The 22,925-nt window shown below is 39.0% G+C and overlaps 2 protein-coding genes and 1 long non-coding RNA gene across 6 annotated transcripts in view; 1 reads left to right on the top strand and 2 right to left on the bottom strand.

Moving 5' to 3' along the window:
• Nucleotides 1–235: 235 nt before the first annotated feature.
• On the bottom strand, nucleotides 236–8,639 carry LOC100115700 (putative U5 small nuclear ribonucleoprotein 200 kDa helicase). The gene is made up of 14 exons (XM_001599248.6): nucleotides 8,437–8,639; nucleotides 8,040–8,203; nucleotides 7,408–7,927; nucleotides 6,898–7,135; nucleotides 6,490–6,814; nucleotides 5,975–6,404; nucleotides 5,584–5,873; nucleotides 4,948–5,504; nucleotides 4,250–4,857; nucleotides 3,650–4,168; nucleotides 3,297–3,572; nucleotides 2,804–3,222; nucleotides 1,278–2,653; nucleotides 236–1,071 (listed from the first exon to the last, which is right to left on the bottom strand). The coding sequence occupies exons 1-14, from the start codon at nucleotides 8,479–8,481 to the stop codon at nucleotides 449–451; spliced, it is 6,390 nt and encodes a 2,129-aa protein (XP_001599298.1). The 5' UTR covers nucleotides 8,482–8,639; the 3' UTR covers nucleotides 236–448.
• Nucleotides 8,640–9,884: 1,245 nt separating this feature from the next.
• The window catches only part of LOC100678221, a 42,683-nt gene continuing 29,642 nt past the window's right edge, over nucleotides 9,885–22,925 (bottom strand). For 2 of the 4 annotated variants that reach the window (XM_032600214.1, XM_003425366.5), the window contains exons 2-4: nucleotides 17,140–18,091; nucleotides 14,434–14,868; nucleotides 9,885–14,019 (exon numbers count right to left, since the gene is read on the bottom strand). In XM_032600214.1, the coding sequence (XP_032456105.1) occupies nucleotides 13,683–14,019; nucleotides 14,434–14,868; nucleotides 17,140–17,429 (1,062 nt within the window). In that variant the 5' untranslated portion in view covers nucleotides 17,430–18,091 and the 3' untranslated portion in view covers nucleotides 9,885–13,682. Of the gene's footprint in view, nucleotides 14,020–14,433; nucleotides 14,869–17,139; nucleotides 18,092–19,365; nucleotides 19,463–20,496; nucleotides 21,794–22,925 lie in introns of those variants that run through there. The other 2 variants (XM_031924175.2, XM_008204132.4) reach the window with 2 other exon arrangements.
• LOC116416320 lies at nucleotides 15,056–16,072 on the top strand. Its single transcript, XR_004226775.1, has 2 exons — nucleotides 15,056–15,462; nucleotides 15,781–16,072. It is a non-coding gene; the product is annotated as an uncharacterized LOC116416320 (long non-coding RNA).

Raw genomic sequence — 22,925 nt, 5'->3', positions numbered from 1 at the left:
ATAATACAAATACTTTATAATCATAATCAATGGCTCATTTTCAAGTTAACAAATTTTTACTTAAAAAACTAAAGTGTAAACGTAATTTTGAAAATTCGTTTATGGGCTTATTTTATTACAGGATACATGCATCAAATGCAATTATTTATAAGTGTTACGGTTTAAATGTATGTATACATATCATTTACTTTTATACTGATTTTAATCTGGTAAATGAAATAAATAATAGTAATAATGATTTGTTCAGTTTAATAATTTATTGTGTATATGTACGGAAAAGATAACATAAAATGAATATCTAGAGTACCTTTGACCTATTTTAAAATTAAAAAAACTTGTTTCTATAATTGCGAATACTTCACAGAATTTCTTTATTTAGTATAAGTGTAAAATGCAAAAAACTATATTTACAATGTCAAATATTTACAAGTTCCATTACCGCCCTTTTTTAGTCCGACTCGGATCCAGAGCTGGCATCCGACATATACTCTCCAACGTTGATAGAGAATTTATATTCTTGATCACATCCCAAATATGCATCACTCATGAAGTAAAGCGTATAGTGATGTTGCCCAGGAGCTGGTGCCAAAAAGTCAAGTTTCACGGTAGCTTTCTGTTGTAATGTTAACCTCTTGATCGACAAGAGCTGATTGGCCTTGGGGTCACCAATAACCACCCACCATCCTTCTTCTCTTTTCTGTGGGAAAAGAGGTGCTACCACAGGCCCTGTAACCTCATCCTCGCGTTCTAATTGAACAACGACATTAACGGTATCTCCAAGTCGGATTCTATCTTTGTCCTGAACATCGAATGCCATCTCGATGTTAGGATAACGATTACAAAATTTAGCAACATCCGTCATTTGCTGCTCAGTTAGTTGCAAAAGCCGGTTGCGTACATCATCCTCCAGCTCCATGACGTCGAAAACGGTTTCTACACCTTTGTCTGTGCAACGTTTTATTATTTCGGGCGTGAAATGAGGCAATTGTTTGAGATATGAATCCTTTGACCACATCGCCTGTGTGACCATTTGAGCCAATTCCATAGCAGCTACCGCAGGTGCAAGCCAACCTGAAAATACAAAATAAAGATTTATAAATTATTATTACATTAGAAACGTTAAAAATTTATCCGCTGTTTAGTTTAGTTAACAGATACGATTATCAAACTCTTAAATACATTTAATACTTGTAACAGATGCTTAATTTGCTCAAGAGAATTGATTTTTTAAATAATTGCTTGTATATTAAACATTGTATTTTAACAAAATTACGCACCTGCAGAACTCAGGACATCGACAGAGGCCTGTATCAGCCTGATCGATTTATTCAGCACTAACTCCGTATCGTGTTGTAGCTCAGGTCCTAGCTGTATTCTGGATAAATGTGCTTGTAATAAAAGCTGAGCTTTGATGTGGGGATCAGCCATTCTTTGTGCTTGTGGAGCATGCGGCAATCTGCTTGCTAAGCTTCTCAGGAGATTTTCTTCCTTTTGGCGAACTGGTATCGCCTCATACTCAGCCGCAGCTGATATGATTTCTATTAATCCTCTAATCTTAGTTTTCGCATTAAGGGACGCGTCGAACATTTCAACGGTTGCGTAATTGATGTAATAGTATGCTGCAATCATTCCGAGATTCAATGGCGTGACGTCCATTTCATCTTCTACAGTTACGCATTTGGCTTGTTCCAAGTCACTCAGAGTGCTCTCGACAAGTTCTGAAAGATGGTCAGATAAATGCCTGTGAGTGACACCCTGCAGTCCATAGTAATTTGGATTTTGGGTGAGTCGTCTGTAGAGTAGAGTCCACGTAAGATAATCTACGGCATCCTGTTTATTTTCAATGGTCTTTGTGACCACTTCGGCATTAAAATGGTCATGTAAACGATGATCTAAATGACTTTCCACCGGCAACGGTTCCATCAAAAACTTTTTGAAAAAGTCTTTCTTTGAGCTCTGGCAAAGGAGTACGCATTTAGAATCGTCATCTTCTTGTGGTCTGTTTGCTCGTGACACCATTTGCAAGACATCCGTCACGGGATAGTCCTCGTAGGCGTGCGTTTTACCATTGTAACATTGGGTGTCCATGACTACCACAAGGTAAGCATAGATTGAGAGACTCCAACAGAGATCCCGAGTGCAAACAGCGATTTGTATTGCCCCACTATCGAATAACTGTTCTACAAGTCTTCTATCGTTTGCTGACAAACCTTCGTGCAAATAAGCGACTCCTTGAGCCAAAGTTTCTTTCAAGGTCTTATCAGACATTCTGTCTAAAAATGGTTTGATGTCCGATTCTTCGGCGTGGAAAAATTGCGTCGGCTTTCCTTCTGCTGCTGTAAAGGTCAAGATCTCAAATGCCGTCAATCTTGCCTGTTTTCGTGTTGGTACAAAGATGATGGCGGGCTTTCTCAGTGCATGCCGCAAGATCGCATTGTACACTGGTTTTGCCATGGCAGCTAAACGCGATGCGTTGTGAGTAATATTGATACCCTGAACGTGAAGTTCAAGAGGTATAGGGCGCACAGATGTTTGGAAATTGAAAGTAGCAGCTGCAGGAGCACCCAGCCACTGCGCAACATCTTTGGCATCGGCCAGTGATGCCGATAAGGCAACAATCCTGGTTGGCTTATCCAATTGAGACGAAATGTACCTGTTTGGAAAAACGTTTCATTTATCAGCAACAAACTTATCAAAATCTAACTAATCAATTACAATAAATAATAAAAAAGTCTTTACTAGTTATTTAGCAAAATTCATCGATTATTTTAAGAAATGTGCAAAAAATAAAATGTATATTTACCTAGCTCTGGAGCAAGCTACTTCTAAAACTGGTCCCTCCTCGCCGCCTATGAGTTGTAGTTCATCTATGATGAACAATTGAATGTTTTGTACATTCTTTCTCTGCTTCCATCTTCGTGAAAGGACGTCCCATTTATCGGCGGTTGTAATGATGATCTGTGCTTTGGCCAAAAGCTTCAGATCTGTACCAGTCTCGCCAGTCAAAAGCACGACTTTTTTCCCAAGACTTTTAAATTTATACGCCCAGTCGCTGTATATAATTTCAGCAAGCGCTTCTTTTGACACCATATAAACGCATCTTCCATCCGGATTTTGAGAGATCAATCGCAGAACGGCGAATTCGGCGATTGTAGTTTTTCCGGAGCCACTTGGTGCACCAACGAACACGTTATCATCGGAATTATACACGGCGTTGAAGACCTGATTAAATAAGGATGAAACTTTATAATTTAAGTAAATATTCAAACAAATATTATCAAATATTTGTGACATACCTGAGTCTGGATAGGGTTAAACTGCGGAAACTTCTCCACGTACAAATTCTCGAAAACGGAGTTTCTCAAAGCCGTGATTGGCAATGGTTGTAAATCCAATAATTCTGTTGGAGGAAGATTCTTCTCCGGGAGTATCAAATGCCGGAAACTTACCGGCAATTGTGTTTCAGCGCCGATCCATCGATCGGATACTACCCGCAAGAAGTAGTGCGGGGGTAATGGTTCGAAAATGGGAACAAAAAATTTTATCAAGTGTTCGTCTCCGGCATATTTAGACTGTAAAAAAAAATTTTAGATGTAAATAAAGAATTATAATAAATTGTGGTACAATGAGATTTCAAAATAAATTTTACCTTGAGCAAGAAGAATTCGTGATGCAAAATCACTTCAGAATCGACATCTTCCACAAGAATCCAAAAGGCTTCCGATGCACCATGAACTTTGTCGTCCCACATGAAGTCAGGTGTAATCGTTAATTCAACGCGCAATGTTGATCTCGTAATCGGCTGAATGTGTGTGGAAAGATCCAGTTTCGGAAATTGGTGAATGTATTTATGGACAGTCTTTCCAAGTTTGGGCACACGTATAAGTTCACCAATTTCATTCGGTCCAAGATCGTACAACCTCTCCCATGGAAAGTTTTTCTTTTCAATCTTCTTGACTATTTCTTCGGGCATTTTGCGAAACTGTCGCAGCGGCGACATAGATTGCCACATACGACGATCAATCATTTTACAAAGCGAGAGGCATTTGTCTGCCAATTGAGCCCAGCCCCGGAACAATACAATCTCGAAAATTGCGCGCATCAAACGGGAAGCAGATTGAGTGACATAAACCATGTCAGACATGAGGGCAAAACCTTCAAGTTTTAGCTGAAATAAAATGACGAAAACATTTTCAGTCACACATTTTCAATTATTAAGTAATAATTTTAGATAGTGATGAAATCTTACTTGAGATATGTAAGCTTGAAGCAGTACATTCACCTTCGCGCTAGGCTCCTCCATATTCTCCTTAATTGGAATCGGAACGCGTTCCATTAGTTTGTGCAATTCTAATTTCTCTTCATCTCTAACATTAATATTTTTGAACTCGCTTGACAACGAGAATACACGGAATAGTTCGATCTCACTGAGTGTCCTCTTCAATAGTTGATTGTAGGTAGATATAGTCTCATGAGTACAGTAGTAATGAGAAGCAATTCTACCAAGCTCGGTAGCTTGGAAGTTACCAGATTTGCGATCGTATTTGATAAGACCGCTGCGGTCCAGAGCCATGGCAGCAGAGTGCACTAAATCTGCACGGTGCAACTCTAGCAAAGGATCATCGCGTATTTTGTCGTGGCTGATACCGTAAAGAGTAGGACAACGAAGCATTCTGATGTAGAGGTATGTGTAACCGAGCCACGTTACTGCATCGCGAACATTCTGAATTGTACCAAGTACTATTTCTGCATTCATCATATCGGGCATCTTGCTGACTAGCTGAGATTCGATGGGGAGTTGCTGATTCAAAAGGGACAGGTAATACTGGAGTTCACTGTGGTTCGTAATGAGTATACCTGAAAAAAAGAAATTTATTAAAAATTAAATAAATAAAAGTAATAAACGTTAATTTGCAAACAATGTCGAAATCATGAAAATTTAAATACCTTCTCCTTTGGTGTCATATTGCGGACGTCCAGCACGACCCAGCATTTGCAACACATCCAGAGCTCCTAATTCCACCCAACGTCCTTTTTCTGGATTATAAACTTGGGTACCTTTAATAATGACAGTGTGCGCTGGCAAATTTACACCCCATGCAAGAGTTGCAGTAGATACCAGAACTTGGATATGCCTATCGGCAAAGAGATCCTCTACCAAGGTACGATCGACTCTTGTCATTCCGGCGTGATGGATTGCGAAACCATAAGGCAACAGATCTTTTAACTCCATGTTCTTAACTTGTTCGGCTTCAGTTCTCAAAACTTCCATGGATGCCGAGCCTTCTCTGAGAAACTGTCCAAGACTATCTTTCTCCAGGCACATATCCCTGATTGCACGAGCGGTTTTACCGGTTTCCTTCCTCGAATGCACGAATATAAGCACTTGATTTTTACCCGCATGCTCCATTGTCTTTTCATAGACGACTTCATTCATAACCTGAAAACGTTTTAGAGCCTTCTTTTCCGTAACACCGATGTATTGCTGCTCTAATGACACAGGCCTAAATGCAAGAGATATCATCATTAAATATTTAAACAAAAGAACTAAGGAGATAAGCTAAAAGTATTGAAATTACTTACCTAAAACTATTGTCGAAATAATAAAGTCCAGTCGCTGGTTTGACGCGTAAGAATGCGGCGACATCTTCGTAATTCGGAAGTGTAGCTGACAGACCTACTAGTCTGACATCTTCTTGAGTCGTCTCAATGTTTCTTAAAGTTCTTGCTACCAACGATTCAAGAACGGGACCACGTTCGTCGTGAAGCAAATGAATTTCATCAACAATGATAAGTCTTACGAGTGAGGTAAAGGTCTTTTCTCCTCCTTTTCTCGTAATGACATCCCATTTTTCCGGGGTACATACTATAATCTGAAATCAAAATCAGATTCATTAGATTTTGTGTACTATAATAAGAATGTCATGGCCATGTAATATTGTAATGTATAAATTGTCATGTTTGCTTAGCCTACCTGTGTAGAGGAGATTTGTTCTCTGGTTAATTGATGATCGCCTGTTAACTCTGACACTGTCAGGTTGTATGAGGCTAATCTTTTGCCAAAATTACCAACCATTTCCTGTACGAGAGAACGCATTGGTGCAATGTATATAATTTTAAAGTCGTCGGCGTTTATAGTGCCGTCAGCATTTATGTGCTTGCCTATCTCACGCATCATACATAACAAAGCGACATTAGTTTTACCGGCACCTGTTGGAGCACATAATAATAAATTTTCATCTTCGTCCAAAGCGCACTTGTACAAACGACTTTGAATTCTGTTAAGGGTCTTGAAACCCTCGAATGCAGGCTGGGCAAATTTCGGCAAGTCGTTTATGGAAACAAGTTTTTCATTTTCAGCAAACGGTTTTGGTTTCAATGCTGGTACATGCACTTCTTCGTATCTAAAATCAAGCATCATTTTTGAAAATTTAAAAAAAATATAAAATATTTAATTTATGATTTCATTTCACTTAATATAAATCTTACCCTTTACGTTGTTTTCTAAAACTTCCATCAGGTAAGTGACAACGTTTATTAGGCATGAAGTGACTTCCTTGCGCAAAGGCAATGTCCTCTAAGTCAATTACGTTTCGTGTTCCTGGAACTAATCCTCCAGGACCACCAGCATCTTCGATTTCTTCGCGCCTATGACGCTGCTCTCTTGCCTCAATGGTCTCCTCACCTTCATCACCTTTACCAGTTTCCAATTGGTAAAGGATTTTTGAAAGTGCTGGATCTTCAGACATTTTCTTGCGAATTTTTTGACGTTCACTGTTCGACTGAGAAGATGCCAACATTGTACAGTATGCAACTGAAAAATAATCAATAGGTATTAGTTAACTATGACAAATGTAATGTGTGATAGTAGCATACAATTAAGGTTTGTTTACTCACTCATATGTCTGTATTTTTTAAGCATCTTGATGAAGTCAAAGCAGTCGTAGCCTAGTAATAAAACTAATTGGTTTTCACAGTCGACTGAGGTCTTTAAAACCTCAAGTACATCTTTAGCTTTTCCATGGGAGACAATTGCATCATTATAGATAGCTTTCAACTGTCTCTGAAGCCAATAAGCATCGATGTCTCTTGGATGTAAGGGTTTTTCCTTTTTCGTTTCTTCTGCTTTGCCTAACTGTAAATTCAAAATAATTAAAAATATCAATATCAAAATGAAATAAGTTGTTTTATACTTGTCAATACATTTCTAATTAATCAAGTTGATTCAAAAGATTTAATAAATAGCTTTATTATTTTAATATGCTTTATTATAGAATGAAATTAATAAAATCTATGAAATCATGTATAATGTAAGATGGAAAATCTGTTTGCAAGGATTCATTGTTTTATTTTACTTTTAGTAAGCAATGGTAATAATTTGCTTTACATAAAAATAGAAGAACTTACATTTTCAGCATGAATGGCTCTATCTTCATTAGCTTCGACTCCTTCGTCCCCTTCATCTTCATTTTCTCTAACTTCTCCATACACATCTTCATCATCCTCCTCACTGCTCTCCTCGAATTGGACATTAATGCCATATGTCTCATCAATATTTTCCTCGCCTGTAGTTGTTTTCTCATCTGTACCAAAATCCGTTATTTTTTTCCCTAAATTGACCAATAGAGCAAATCGTTCATCGGCTAAACTTCCAAGTAAAAGTTCAGTTTCCTTTTTCTTCTCCTTCTCTTTTAATTTGTCATTCTTTAAAACAGCTAATACTTCATCTGCAGTACCACAAAGTATATCGCGAGGTTGATGGTCAATAGCCTCTTGTATGAAACTTAACAAGACTTCATACGTCTGCCGAGTCTCTTGTGTTTTAGGTCTGTATACGATGCCAACCATCTCATCCACACCATCGGAGAGGACGGTGGCACCCTTGTTATGAGTAAACTCATACTGTGCTTCATCACGTTTTTGTCGCCTGCAAAGTTATGAATACACAAAAATCAACCGCTGTGCATGTAAGCAACTTAAATACAAATTAGCCTCGTGTGTCTGATAATAGTGGAAAAAAACGATGATGTTTTACTTACTTGACTTTTCTCTCTTCGGCCTTTCCGGGTTTTGATCGTTGAGCACGATCGCCCATTCGCGTGCCATCGAGCTTGCCCACCAGGGACATAACTTCTCCTGTAGCTTCATCTCTGCTTCGTCTCTCGATGAGTCTCACATCAGCTTGTAATACAAGATTAGAATTCTGGAAGCATAATGATGCATTGAGAATGATTTTGCCATTATTGACAGAGATGAAGAATAACGTTGTTGCTTGTACAACTAGAACATAACCTAAGCGAGCCTCAACGTCTTAATGTTTACACGTCTCGCGATTATAGTTAGGAATCGAAGGTAAGCTATACGTGTGATCCGGTGAATGAATATCGACTATTAAAATGTTCAGTCAATAGAAATACGTGATAAGAACTTATTTACCGCTTTGTATTCGTATTGCAGCTGCCTAGCCGCTGCGTCCGCCATGATGCCAGCAGCGTGCTTGATGATGCGATGCGGCAGGCGGCTATAACTTCTCTGGCACTGGCACACACTGACACTGAACTAAGTACTGTTACCGCTTACCGAATCCTCAATCCCGTGTATAGAGTGTAGAACTCGCTGCTGCTCGCTACGCCGACTCTGCGCCACGATATACTTAAGTAATGCAAGATAGAAAGGTGGACGCTGATACTCGCGTAGTCGCGTCGCGTCTCGCCCAAGTCCAAGCAACAGTAGCACACCTACCGGCAGAGCTCGGTGCTGCTTTCAGTTATACCGCTGTTACGTTAATATATTGTTACGTTTTACGTAAATATATACCGTCCGCCATACTAGAAGCGCGAATATTCAAAATAAAAGAATAAAATCTAGTTTCTAATATAACTGACAATCTTTCCTCGATGTTTTTCCGCACGAATCCGAGAGACGCACTTTTACCCCCTCTACGATCCTTTTTGCCACCCGTCATAAAACGTGCGCAGGGATTTTCCCAAGCGCACTAGGTAATCCTTAGGACCTCAGCACCCGAGCCCTCTGCCTGCGGCACATCTGGGTCCTTACCCCGCTTTCTCTCTCTCTCTCTCTCTCTCTCTCTCTCTCTCTCTCTCTCTCTCTCTTTCCCTCAACCTCCCAAAAACTACTTGGCGTGCAGCCGAGGATGAAGCTGCTTCGATCTCAGTCTACATCTAAGCCTCCACCCGGAATGATCTACCTTGTCCAGTACTATTTCCCGTGCACACTTTTAATGCGGCCTATTGTCGGTCTCAAGCCCGAAGAAAACGCAGAGAGAAAGTGTTGTTAATAATTGTAAAATCGTCCTCATTTAACAAATCATAATCGCGCGCTTGAAATCGAACTATAAGTTCTAAAGACGAAACGAACCGACCTTATATTCCCGGACGCGGAACGCGGGAGGAAACTAGACGTTTCACCGCAAACAAATTTTTTATTAATAGAAATTAGAAATTAGAAATACTTAATAAAAAGCAAAAGCAGGCAATGAAAATTGAAAATTGAAAAGTCAAAAGTATTGCATATTTAGACAATAAAATAAAAACGAAACAAAAAGGTACTTGTGTGTAAAACTGTAGCTAGAATCTAAAAACAATGCTTAGGCATCTAAATTACTTGCAGCATAACAACGTTGAATTACAGTTTGTTGGTATTCAAAAAAATTGAGGAAAATCGGCTTGGTATGGGCGCTGTGATATGCTCCTTCAAATAAATAATATATGACATCTTGCGATATAAAGAATGAAAAACGTATTAAATATATTTGAATATTATAAACTGGTAAGAGAATAATATAATAAAGTGAGGAGGACTTTTTCAATCTACTTATTTATATTGCGTAATTAATCAGATAGGATGAAAAGAAGTAAATACAATTACAGCAATTAAAATGTTTACTTATATATTTATGATTTACATGTAAGGCTCTGATAGGAACACGCATTATAAGGATAAAATATACTATATGTTATTCCATACGTGTAGCATTTTTTCTTCATAATATATATCTATCATTATATTTATTTAACATTCACGCAGGAAGCCTTTGCAGGATTTTAGGCTCGGTCAAATTAATTGAATCTATAACTTATAAAATCACTTTTTGGCAAACCACTAAGCTTAATGATGATTATTTATATATGTATGTACATGAATATTCCAAAACAATATATGGATGGAATATAAATAAAGGGATATTATATAGGTATATATTATATTGAAGGATAACGTTTTTCTCTGATAAAAATATCACAAATATAAGATAAATTACAATTTATGCAGAACACTTTTAAAACACTCCAACTGTGATCTGTTTTTCCTTTGAGTAATATATTTATATTAAAGGTATTTTATATAATAAGTAATCAAAATAAGTTATTAATGAATATGTAAAAAAAACATATGGTAAGTATGTCATAGTGCAACTAAATTAAGGAAACCAAAACCAGAATCTGTTATGCACTATATTGTACATGTAAACTGTGCCTTTTTACTATGAATTTATTATTATTAGAGTAAATAAATATGAAAAGTAATATATATATATATATATATATATGATGGAATGAATGTTAATAACATACTCAGATGAATAGATAGATGAATCGTTTCTTTAATTGAGCTTTGATGTTAATGAGTGAATCGTAAATGTGCAATTTTGGCTTAGGAATAATGAAAATAACAGTTGGATAAAAAAACTAGATGAAAGTAATTTGTTCTTGAATTTACAGGCCTATATACATTTACAGCAGAAAAACATCAATTTTTGTATGATTATACGAGCAAACAATAATACTAATTTAATATCGACTGTTGCTTGCAGTGAATCATCAACTTGTGTAATTTTTTTTCATATTTTTATTTCACAATTATATTATACATTTTTAAAATAAAATATTGATGTTTTACTGTTTAAACAATTATTAATAATTATTATACGATTTTTTTTAAATGTGCAGTTTATCACAGAGAAGAAGAATTCATATTTCCAACTATGATACTTATAGGTTTTGAAATATATCTTCAAAAATAATAATTAAACCACTGCTTAACGAACGTATGTACATACATATACATGTATACTAAGAGTAGCGCAGTTCAAATTTTCCTCTCAAAGCCGCACAGCTCACAGAAACTAATCCCCAACACATTGCGAATTAATTACCGAGAAAATTGTTGAATTGTGGTGGTTTTTGTTGAAGAATGTGAACTGCGCTACGGAGCGACAAAGTATTCTCAATTACCTATGAAGTTGAATGTGTAAGGATGATATTAATAATATGTAATTGTGCAGCATGGGCGCAGATAAGACGTCAACCGTATATGCTGAGAAATAATCTCTTTTTTTTTGCAGTGTTATAAGTTATGGAAAATTCTTAAGCTCTCCTTCATAAGCGCGGTCAAAAAATTTGATTTCTCATAATCATGCCTGTTTTAATATAAGCGTCAATTGAAAAAAAATATACATTTGGATGATCGAGAACATAATATAGTTTTAAATAAATGATCATATTAAAACGTTTTAAGGGGCTTCGTAATAATACTTCATTTTTAATCATATATAATTATGGATTGATACTTTCTATATACAGATAATAATTAAATCATATATATAGCTCGAATGGAAAAAATGTTACTTGAACTATACTATTATTTTAAAACACGTCTTTTGTTGGAAATCATTTTACAAAACGCCATTAAAGTTGTACCATAATCATCACTTTATTATATACCTGTATATGTATATCATATTGTATATCCATTGAAGTAAAATTTTAACTTTAATTTTGCCGTAAAATTTGTTCCTATAATTCATTAAAAATGATGAATAGATATTTTGAAACACTAAAACTTTAAAATATAAAATTAAGTGGATAATAATAAGATCGAGTATGATCGTTCATAATTGATTTCTAACTGGACGATCGACCAGTGCATCGTTTCAAATGAAAATCTGGACTTATCGTTTTCAAAATATATTTTTTATGGCTTTATGAGCTTTATGAGTAATAAAATTTGGCAAAAATGGCCAGTATTTCAAATAACGTATTAATCAGTATATGTTGGTGCCGTTAATCGCTCTTAGAAAACGTCGCTTCACATTTTATACTCAATATTTATTCACGACTTGTCGGTAACAGCCACTTTATTTAATTAAAAGGTAAGACTAGATGAGCAGTTTATTATTCCCTCATACAGTATAGTTTACTCCTGCATATGTCATTGTAAAGAGCCTTATTTCTCCATATTACAAATTTTTAAAAATTAAAAAAATGTACAACTTTAAATTTTGTTTGTATTAATAACGGATGCGTGAGATCCACTTTTCAAGTCAACAAAGTGGCTACTCAATTAAATCGAGAGTAAAATTCTTCGTGCAACGCGAGACAAAAGTCGATCATTCGTTTTGCTGGGGCGGTAAACCCATACGCACAGAAATACTCCACGACTTCGGTCACTTGTTGCACAATGTATTATTTTGTGAACTGATTTGCTCACGCTAATAATAATATCATCTGTTTTTATATCGCGAGGGACACATTGTCAACAATAGTGTACCCATGGCATAATTCTTTACGCAACTCGATAAATGCATTTGATGCGTATAACGCGTAACAGACTTCCTTTTAAAGCTGCAGCTAAGAGCATACCCGCGATGCGGAGACAAGGAGCAAAAACTTTCATATGCTGAAAATGCACTCTTGTGCAAGACTCGCAAAAATCGAATTCTCGAATCTTTCGAGAGCTGAAAATGCGGAGATCAATGACATTCGTATAGGTATCGCACACCGCGAGAGAAAAACCATGATAATTCTTACGATAAATAAAGTGGGATATATTATTACTAGTTTTCCGTAATAGACGAGTCTCAAAATATTAAAAATACCACGTAGCTTTGAGAAAAAATTTGAATAGTAACAGTTGCTATCCTATATAGGGTGTGAAAAATCTCTAAATTTTCACTCCAGATTTGTCCCGACTTTTCCTTTCCTTTTTTGGACTAATTACAACCAAGTATGGAAATCCTTACTCTGCTGTTGTGGTATTTTCTACAATCTGGAATGGCAATTTTTTAGATGCATTGGAAAACGAATTTTGTACAGCTCCTATATTCCGCAAAATGGGAATTTCTAAAAAAAAGAAAATTTACCATTTTTGAAACTTAATGTTTCCTATTCGCGGTTTTTCTCTCAGTGCGCTGAGCGACTGTTAAAGAATTTTCTTGACAACGACTGAAATTCTTGGAGTAATTTAATGATTATAGCATACGCATTTCATCATACATCTTATAGAGTCTGTTAAAATATAGTTTCCGTTTTGCGTAACTTGCATTTCTAGGCACCGTTAATCTTTCATTTGAGCGATGTATCGATTATAAAACCATTCCCTTGACAAAAGAACTAGCGTACATACACTGAGAAGTGTGAATATAGTAGGTATAACGTATACGCGGGTATGGCTGCAGCTTGAAAAATATAACGATTCTCTCTGCTGCGTATCCTTGTCGAGAAGGCAGTTTCGCGCGCCTCGCATCGGAGGCGATGGTCAAGAAAATTCTTCACAACAGCAGAGCAGATGGCCGTATCGTAATTATACGATATATATATATATATATATATATATATATATATATATATATATATGTCGCGCGAAAACGGATCGAACGGCGGCCTCTACTGCAGCGCCTCGTCGACGCTGTCGTCGAGGGTGTGCAGCCAGTTGAAGATCATCATGTTGCGCTCGTACTTGGAGAGCTGCTTGCCGCGCTCGCGCTCGACGTCCTTGACCGTGAGCGCGTGGTCGTGGTTCGACTTGCGTCCGGGTATGAGCCCGACAGCGGCGGCGGCGGCGGCGGCCGCGGCCGCGGCGCCACTCCCGGGCAGCGATGCTCCCGGCACCGTCAGCGTGGCGCCTGGATTCGTCTGCGCGGCCGACGCCGCTGCCTCCAGCCTGTCCAGGTTGAACTCGCTCTGGGATAGTCTCTCGAGGGCTCGGTACGTCGTCAGCAACCTGGGGAACATTTTATAGAAAAAATTGAAAATCCCCTTTTCGCTCTCCGTGTAAAATCTATTCACTCCATACACTATCCACTTGGACGATACGATTTAGTCACCGCAGCTTTACTCGAAAATGATGAGTTTAAAATTCAATCAATTCATTTTCAAGCTCAGTCTTCTTCATAAAATACTTCTTACAGGCATGCGTTCAAATACGTTTCTGTCAAAGATGCATACAAAACTTTTAGATTCATCAGATGCATGATTACGAAAAAAGCTGCGGTAGATTGTTTTATCGTTATAATAAGGTACCGAGTCATCAGGATTTCACCTAAGTATGCAGGCAAAGAGAAAGTTGTCCAAACGGAACTCGCGTATCGGTAGTGTTATTAAAGAAAAAAGACGATAAAAAGAAAATGATTGTTACCTGCGACGAATGTAGTTCTGGCGGACCTTCTTGTTGACGGACCTGACGAGGTCTGCCGCGGTGAAGGGGACGATGGGCGAGTGCGAGACCAGGTTCGCGTGCAGGGGCAGACTGGCCCCGCCGTGAGGGCTGGGCAGCTGGGAGGTGCTGGCTACGTCACCGACGGCCACCCAGGTGCTGCAGGACCTCGAGGCGTGGTCGAGCCGGGCCTGCTCGAGCAGCAGTCCGTTCCGGTGCGCCAGGTCGAGGCCGTGCGACGAGACGGCCGAGCGCAGCCGGGGAGCGCCACAGGCAGCCCCCTCGGGACTCGGGAGCTGCGACACGTCCGACGTGCTGAAGCTCTTCTGGAGGCCCAGCGCCGAGGACAGTGCGCCGCAGCTGCGGATCAGCTCGGTCTCCTCCTCGAACCAGAGGATCTCCGGGATGTCGGCTGGCCTAGAAAGTTCGCAATAGTATCGTACTCATGCCGGCCGACATTCTCCACCTCGGTCTACACAGACGCGCGGGAAAGCGAGTTTCATTCGATTTCGCGAGCGTGCCGTTGCACGCGGTATTACTTATCAGAATTAGGACGGGCAAGCCAGCGGGAGCCGCCGTCACTTCCAGTATGCCCGCTGCAGAAAGCTGCACCTACATCAGTCGCGTATTTCCCGAGCGAGCTGCTGCGCGATGCACTAAATTAATTTTCTCAGACGGTTAATCAAATAACGAGAGATGTGCAGTAATATAATGTGTATACGCACTCGGAGCCGGGACGCTAGGTGCGCGCTATGGACGATAAATTGATTTCCACCTGACTCCTCTGTTATTTCGTCGTTCCGGCAAACAGGCTCGTTAACAAAGTTATACTTTGACGCGACGCGGCAAACGACTTTTCGGTGGGAGAAACTTTCGTTGAAAACGTTTAGTCTAGGCGCCGAGCACTTTTCGTCGGACTTGAATGGCCAGTAGATCACCAAGGCTATTTCTATGTATTTTTGCCTCCTGAACACGAATTTCGAGACTGCAGGAATGCCCAAAAGTGGTCAGGTAATTTGTTTTTAACAAATATTTAGAATATATTTAAAAAATTATGTTATTTTAACCCAGAGAACAGTTTTTGAGATTTTTTACATCGAATACGAAATCGAAAATGTCCCTATAAGATTTTCTGAAAAAGCTTTAGTATTAAAATCAGGTCAAAATCGCGATTTTTTCTCTATTTTATCAAACTTGTTAAATACATAGTAATCACCTTGGTGATCTACTGGCCAATTAATTCCGACGAAAAGTGCTCAGCGCCTAGACTAGTTCCATCGTGATCCCATGCTTGTGTCACGCTAACGTCCGTATCGTTTTCTATTGCAGTTTTGATAAATCGGAGTCGCTGATGCCAATAGTACATCAAAATCAAGAGGAAAGCTTGAATACAATGCTGCGTGGAGCAGTACACTGTATAAAGTGAAGTACGTTTATTTTGTACATAAATTCATGTGTTAATATCACGCGTTGCACGCACCGAATGCATTCGATAATAGGAAACAGGTATACTGACGGCTAGATATGTTCTTATGGCTATTCATATGTGTTTGAGCATTTTCTCGCACGGAAAATGCGCAATGATTCCGTTAAAAAATAAAAAATTCTGCGAATATCTAAATTGCGTTGTAATGAACCAAAAAGCGCGATGCAGTATAGGTGTGCCTGCTCGTTATTTGCGCAAGCCATGAGCTACGTCTATGTACGCACTGTATTAACCCAAACACAAGGTGTAATCGAGGTGCTCGTTCACCATCGACCAAGCAGCGCGCGGAAAAGTCGCATCGTGTTCGCACTCACGTTTTCGAGCGCACGACGGCTGAGAGTGCTACCGCACTCGTCCCCCTTCGCATCGCTAGCCCGAGTATCAACGTGTTTCATTCCTGCGTTCACCTGTTGCCGTTAGCGATGCTTTTAGGCTCGTCACTTTTTTACGCGTTGAAGATATTGCGAAGATATATTGCAGTACGAGCAATGGAATACAGAAATACGATGCATATTCAGTGCAATTAATTCAAGCGTAGTAGAAAGTATTCACGCAATGAATAAGGCTACGATCCGAATCTGGCGTGACGGGAAGAGAATACGTCGCGCGATTCCAATTAAGCTTTGGAACGTGCAGTCCCCGGAGTATCATATAATGAAATCCACAACCCGGCCTGAGTCGGCTGAGTTTAAGAGTGCTCCACACTTATGCTAGAAGTTCGAATTTTTAGCAGCGCCCCCACGTTACGTCTGAATAACCATTAATAATTTAAACAAACTTAAAGGTTGAAAAGTGGGTGTTAGTGAGTTTCAGCAAGTGTAGTCTGTATCAAGGAATATTACAAAATTAAGTTTATTAGGTAAAAGTTTAAATTCACATTTTATTCTGTCGGACAAATTTTAAGAAGCAGTGACCATTTTGCTAACTACAATTTTACTTTTTCCGACGAAACAAGCCGTTATTATTTAATTTTTGAAACTCGATTTACGATGATAAAGTTAGTCAATTAATTATAATAAACAAAAAACGTTTTCTTCGCTAGGTGGCGGGTCACTCAAGGTGTGGAGCACTCTTAATCTCGTAGCGCACAAGAGCGCGCGAGATCTAGCTTGGTGCAGCGTGAAATTCAAGAGTAATTGTTTTAAAATTGCAAATCTCATATCAGCACGGAAGGAATAAGCGACGATCTGCATCGCGCTCACCTGTTGCCCTGTATCTGCAGTCTGGAGTCGGGGTTCGGCGAAGGTCCTCTACCCGAGAGGTGTACGTCGCTGTAGGACTTGAAGGTCGCCAGACGGTTCGCGCATTTCGCGTCGCTGGCTATCGAGGAGACGCTGAAGAGCGACAGGTCTGTGGTGACGCTTTCGTGGCTCGGGGAGCGCAGCATCCGCGAGGCGACTTGCAGCACCGGCGGCTGGATCGTCACCTGCGTTACGGCCGGCGTCGGAGGCGGCGCAGCCACCGTCGGCTGCTTCTGCTCCGTTTCGGACATCTCCGGGAAAAAAACTCGGGTGTCGATCCTCCCGAGGACAATCAGAAGCTTGCGGTTTCTCTTACGAAATTTTGACGGTGTTAGTTTTACGAGGCTGATGCTTGTCGAGGCTTGGAAAAGTCGGCTTATCGCGCATAACTTTTACAACTTTTTTGCACTTTGCCGCGACCACACGTTCACGAACATATTTCTCCTCGGCGCACGGCGTCACTCGGTGTGCACGAATTCTTCATCACGACGAAGCACTGGCGCACTTTTCACTGCGAATCAACTCGCGCTTCCCGCGAACGATCGGCCGCCGATAACGGGTGACATAGATCTAGGATGCGCTCTCACAGGTCTTGCTCAGTCCGTTGGCGGAGTTCCGAGCGCGTCCGCAGACACGCGTTCTATTTCGGCGGTCGGCTTGCGAGTCGTGCACGCGCTCGGAATCGATTCGCGAGGACGAGAGGCGCACAGGAGCAGTCGAAGCTTGACGCCCGCAATAATGAGTATAGGTATATAGGTGCACACAGTCGGCCGCGGGGCTAATCCCTCACTCGCCGAGGCTGTTATTCGTTCGGCCTCTGAAGCGACTCCGTTGTCCTCGACGTGCTTTTCATGTTGAACGAGTGGCACTTGCTGTTCGGCTGGAGAGGCGCGCTCGCGCTCGAGTTCCTCGGCTGAAACAGAGAACGGTACATATTATTTGTACGTGATTTATTTATATTTAAAAAAAACGCACTACTGAAAAATTAGATGTATTTTTTATGGAAAGGTCTACACTCTCAGTTCTTGACTTAATATACAACTGATATATATATATATATATATTATCACAGATCACTCTTCTACATATGGATCCTTAAATGACTTTCCAATTGAACTATACGATTGCTAACTATATAATATAGTAGTCTTGTATGGATAACAAAAAATTCGAAAGATCCATACAGATACAAGATTCAGTATAACGAAAAATCAAAGCACCGCGGGTGCTTAATAATGTACGTATTGAGTCTATTTGAGTCCATGATTATAAAAGAATGATGAATCATTTATGCTCCCATTTATGAAACATTCATTATATATCGTACTCGACAACGACTCGATTGTGAAATATTTCGACATACAGATTTATATTTCTAGTTTTCTTTCAATTATACAAACAATCCGATCGATCCTGACATTTAATTTTTCATCAGCGTCACTATGTCATCGTTCACATCGAGCCTTCATAACTTGAACCCTGCTTATTACAGTCGAGCAAAAAACTCTTATTCTTCGCACTTCCTCGAGGCCAAACGATACTTTTTCCGATCATCTGGGAAAATCCGTTCATCAACGCGGAGGAACCCGCTCCGCGCATCGGTCGTAAAAATGCAGGGAAGAGCGAAAAGCAAAGGGAAAGTATAAGAGAGGGCACGAGAGAGGCACCACAGAGCAGGAAGCGAACTTTGGCGAAAAACGACTTCCAGGTGGTTTGCCGCGGGGCACCAGCCGAGCCTATTAGCCTGATGGCAAAGCGCCGACTGCGCACGGAAAAAAGCTGCGTCGCCTCGTTTTCCTCTATATCTCCTGCGCTAATTCTCTCTTGCTCGCTTTAGACGTCACCGTCTCCCTCCAATGCCTCGTGCGACTTTTGCCGACTCCATGCATTATGATCCTTGATTTCACTCTTATACGTAACTCGATTTAGCTCTCCCGACCTCTCGCAGCTTTGTGCGTCCCCTCTTGCACTTTTCGCATTACTTCGAATAGTTCGAACGGATCCGAGGAGTTTTTGCATCAGACCGACATGTACTTTTGGTTTTGTTGTCGGATTCGTAAAATTGTTTATTATGAGAAATTTTTTATTAACACTCAAGGAATTATTCCTATAGTCTCCATATAATATATCGTTCGAAGACACTGTAATGAATCATTATTTAGATACACGGCTGAATGAACATTTCACCTCTTGTATAATGAAGATATAATCGAACGAGGTTTTCCAAGTGTAACATTCGAAGAGACGCTTCGACTTCAAGGGCCGGTCGATAGAGAATAGAAGTCTGTAATCAATGAATTTTAATGTGTATATTATGATGGTTATTTATCATGTTTTCACGACAAATACAGCCTTTTAACATACATCGAGGTTATATTAATTGACGCAAGTCCTGGCATATGTTATGCTAATAAAGTTATCAAAAAATTCGTTTCATCTTGAGTTAATATACAATAACGCATTAATAAATGTTTGAATTTTGTAAATAAGTAGAGATTTAAGGAAAACAAATCGTTTTTGAAAATTTTATGATTCTCAATGGCTCATGCATGCGCTCTTGTTCTACTAAAGTAGAAATTTGAATTTTGATCGCGCGACAGAAAGTTTTATATATCCAAAAATGGCCACAGGTATAACTATCAAGAAAACTCTCCCCTAGTCTCAGGACAGGATTGAATACCGTCAAATTCTTTATGTGAATATTCGCTGCTCGCACGTATTTGTTATCCTGTCGAATATCTGGCTGTCTTTTCATTTGCCGTCTTGACAGCCATTGTCTGCTCTCTCATTGTACCGACATCAGAACCGCGCGCGATTATCTAATCCTCAAGTACAGGGTGTGCGCGGCGTAACCTCAATTATTCCTGCACATGCATTGTGTTCTTTTGCGGACATTTCCGAAAAATGTAAGACATCGTGTATTGATATAATGAAATTTCCTTCGTTTATTTCCACATTTTCAAGACGCAAGCTCGGTCGAAGCTGAACATTAAAAAGCACAATGAAAGGACCACATAAATTGGAAACTGGAACTTTACTGTTGGAGGGTCGGAATATTGACTCGTAAATCTGAGAAGGGTAGAGGACGCGCTGCTGTCGCTGACCCGACGAGATCTGTCAGTCGGGCGTGTATGAGAAAAGAGGCCGGGAGAACGATAAAGAAACGGGAAAATAAAACTGCCGAGTGATGAATCGCTCGAGGAGACAGGGAGATATTTGCTAAGTGCTTTTGAACGACTTTGCTTCACCTTATTTCTATGCCCGGAGTTTGATTTCGTGCGTATGTATTTGGAGATTTGTACCAAAGGAAAAACGGACCCGAAAATATAAAAAGCACTTGCGAGGATCTTGTATCTCTTGTGATTGCTTGTCCCGGCGCCACTTTAAATGCTAATATTTGTCAACTTCTTACAGACGCTACGCTCACGGTCTAAAGTTTGTCGATGTATAAATAGCTGAAAAACGTATAGAAATTGAGAAGGTTATGCTCGTACAATTATAAATTCAAATGCTGTTTTGTTGCTGTTTCTGGCTTTACAGGTCCAGTCAATTAATCTTTCCAGTATTTCTGTAATACGAATGCGTATGCATAGAACTCTCTAAGGGTGTGGTAATTTACCAGCAGAACAAACAGATAAATTCGTGAAAAAAAAAGAAAACGACGATCGATCTAGTAAAAGAACGTGTCGAATCACGAAACAAAAGCCTAGGCAATACGGCAATGACGTGTTTAGCAGGTCTACATGCTTATATTGTCCTATGTAGAAATTGTATTGATGGTCCGAGTTGATTTCACAAGAACGTACAGTCGATTTCAATAGGAGGTACAGCGCTGTAAGTAGAGAAAAAGACATAATTGAATTTGGGTACAAATAACAGCAACATGATAGCATAATCCAAGATTTCTTAATTTTCCGCAGGTATAGATAAAATACACTATGAGCTGATAGTATCAAAATGAATATCTGTTTTTCGATACATGCTGTTGCTGTATATGTAAGCAGATAATTAATTATTAATAAAGCTGTACTTTTGCGTGCAACTATAAATAACACAATTGATAAACGTTATAGTTGCCAAGATATAATATGGCATGCCTTTTAAAATATTAGCCCCCTGTGTGTCTTCGGCCAGTTATTTTTAACGGATTTTTTTCCCGAAGATATAAAAAACTTGATATGTTTATTGCGTCGCTAACTGTTTTTTTACACGGGTCGTTACGTTATAAAATACGCCTTTATTGGATCGATATAAGCATCCGATACTAAAACCTTGTGCGGATTTATTCTTCTCAGTTTTTTGTCTTCTAAGCAGAAAATTATAAAATTAGATCAGGTTCATCGTTATTTGTTATTCGTTTTATTAGATTTGACCTATTCGTATGGGAAGAGACAACTAGCATCTAAATAAGCATAATGCAATTACATAACATTTTTATCCAAATTCAAAAAGTTAGTGTACAAATAATTGTATTTCTTTTCATTTCTTGGTTAATAAGCATTTAGTAATGGACGCTAGACTGCTTTATACAAAAGTTCAAGGTAGTAGACTCTACGAGTCAAGTTCACGTCTATTCTATGACAGTATAGGCAAGTTGCGAGACTAGTAATAAATGTTTCTATTATTCAGTACGTACTTTGATGATACCCACGGTCGCAGAGTGTGTGCGTGTATATATATATATATACACACACACACACACATATATATATATATATATATATATATATATATATATTCGAACGACTTTCGAAATTTTTAAAAAAATTTTTAGCAACTTTAATGATACTGCAATTTTATTAGTTTTAAGCAAAATAACTATTTGTTTTTCTCTAAAACAATTACATTTTTTAATGTGGGAAAGATCTGTAATGTACTAGTCTTCGTGGCAAATCTGAACCGTACTCTTCGTAGGGACCGACGATATAAACTAATATTCACTTGATTATATAACTTAATTTAATAATATAATAGACTTATTTTTAACTAAAATCAATATTTACTTCATATCAATAGTATTATTATTTGCAGGGTATTCGGTTCATTTATATTTTTTCAGCGTTATTTGTTGTTAATATTTTAGATATGCCCTCAACTTGGTTTTTTCGGTACAAAATACGTTACGTTTATGTTTGCCTTCGTAACATAATTTTTAATCATAACGAACGTAATTTGTCGCACTGAAACAACGAAACAGCATTAATTAATTTTGCAATACGGGCAAATTTTTCTCATTGTTTTGTTTGGTGTTTATTTACGATTGCCGATAGTTAATAATCTTTCAAAATGGTGTATGTTGATCATCACGTGTAACTTTTAATCTCCACCGCGGTTTGTTTAAGTTAGGGTGAATAACTGTAATCATCCGTCAGACTGCAGTAATTTGACTTTTTGGAAGTTCTCGCGTTATTACAGTTATGCAACATAACACAAATTAATTTCGGTAAAAGTGGCTTCGGTTTAGTGCCTTACTGTTAAGTAACGATTATCACGATGCGTCTACGCGAACCCTAATGTATTTTATTAATTTTCATAGCACAGAAAGAGCTTGTGTCTTTTAGCTTTTAGCTCGTGTCTTTTACGTCGAACCAAGTCTTCGAGTCCCACAATTACACACTCGGCAACACCATTTTCTCCGGAGTCCGTCGGGCACGGAACAAGAGGCAAGAACGACAACGAGAACAGCCGCAACGACAACAGCAGAGGCAGGGGCAACAACAATGACAGCAGAAAGAAGCGCCGCACAC

The sequence above is a fragment of the Nasonia vitripennis genome, chromosome 1 (genome assembly GCF_009193385.2).
Source record: "Nasonia vitripennis strain AsymCx chromosome 1, Nvit_psr_1.1, whole genome shotgun sequence".
Classification (NCBI taxonomy): Eukaryota; Metazoa; Arthropoda; class Insecta; order Hymenoptera; family Pteromalidae; genus Nasonia; species Nasonia vitripennis.
This window is presented reverse-complemented; position numbering and strand designations above follow the sequence as displayed.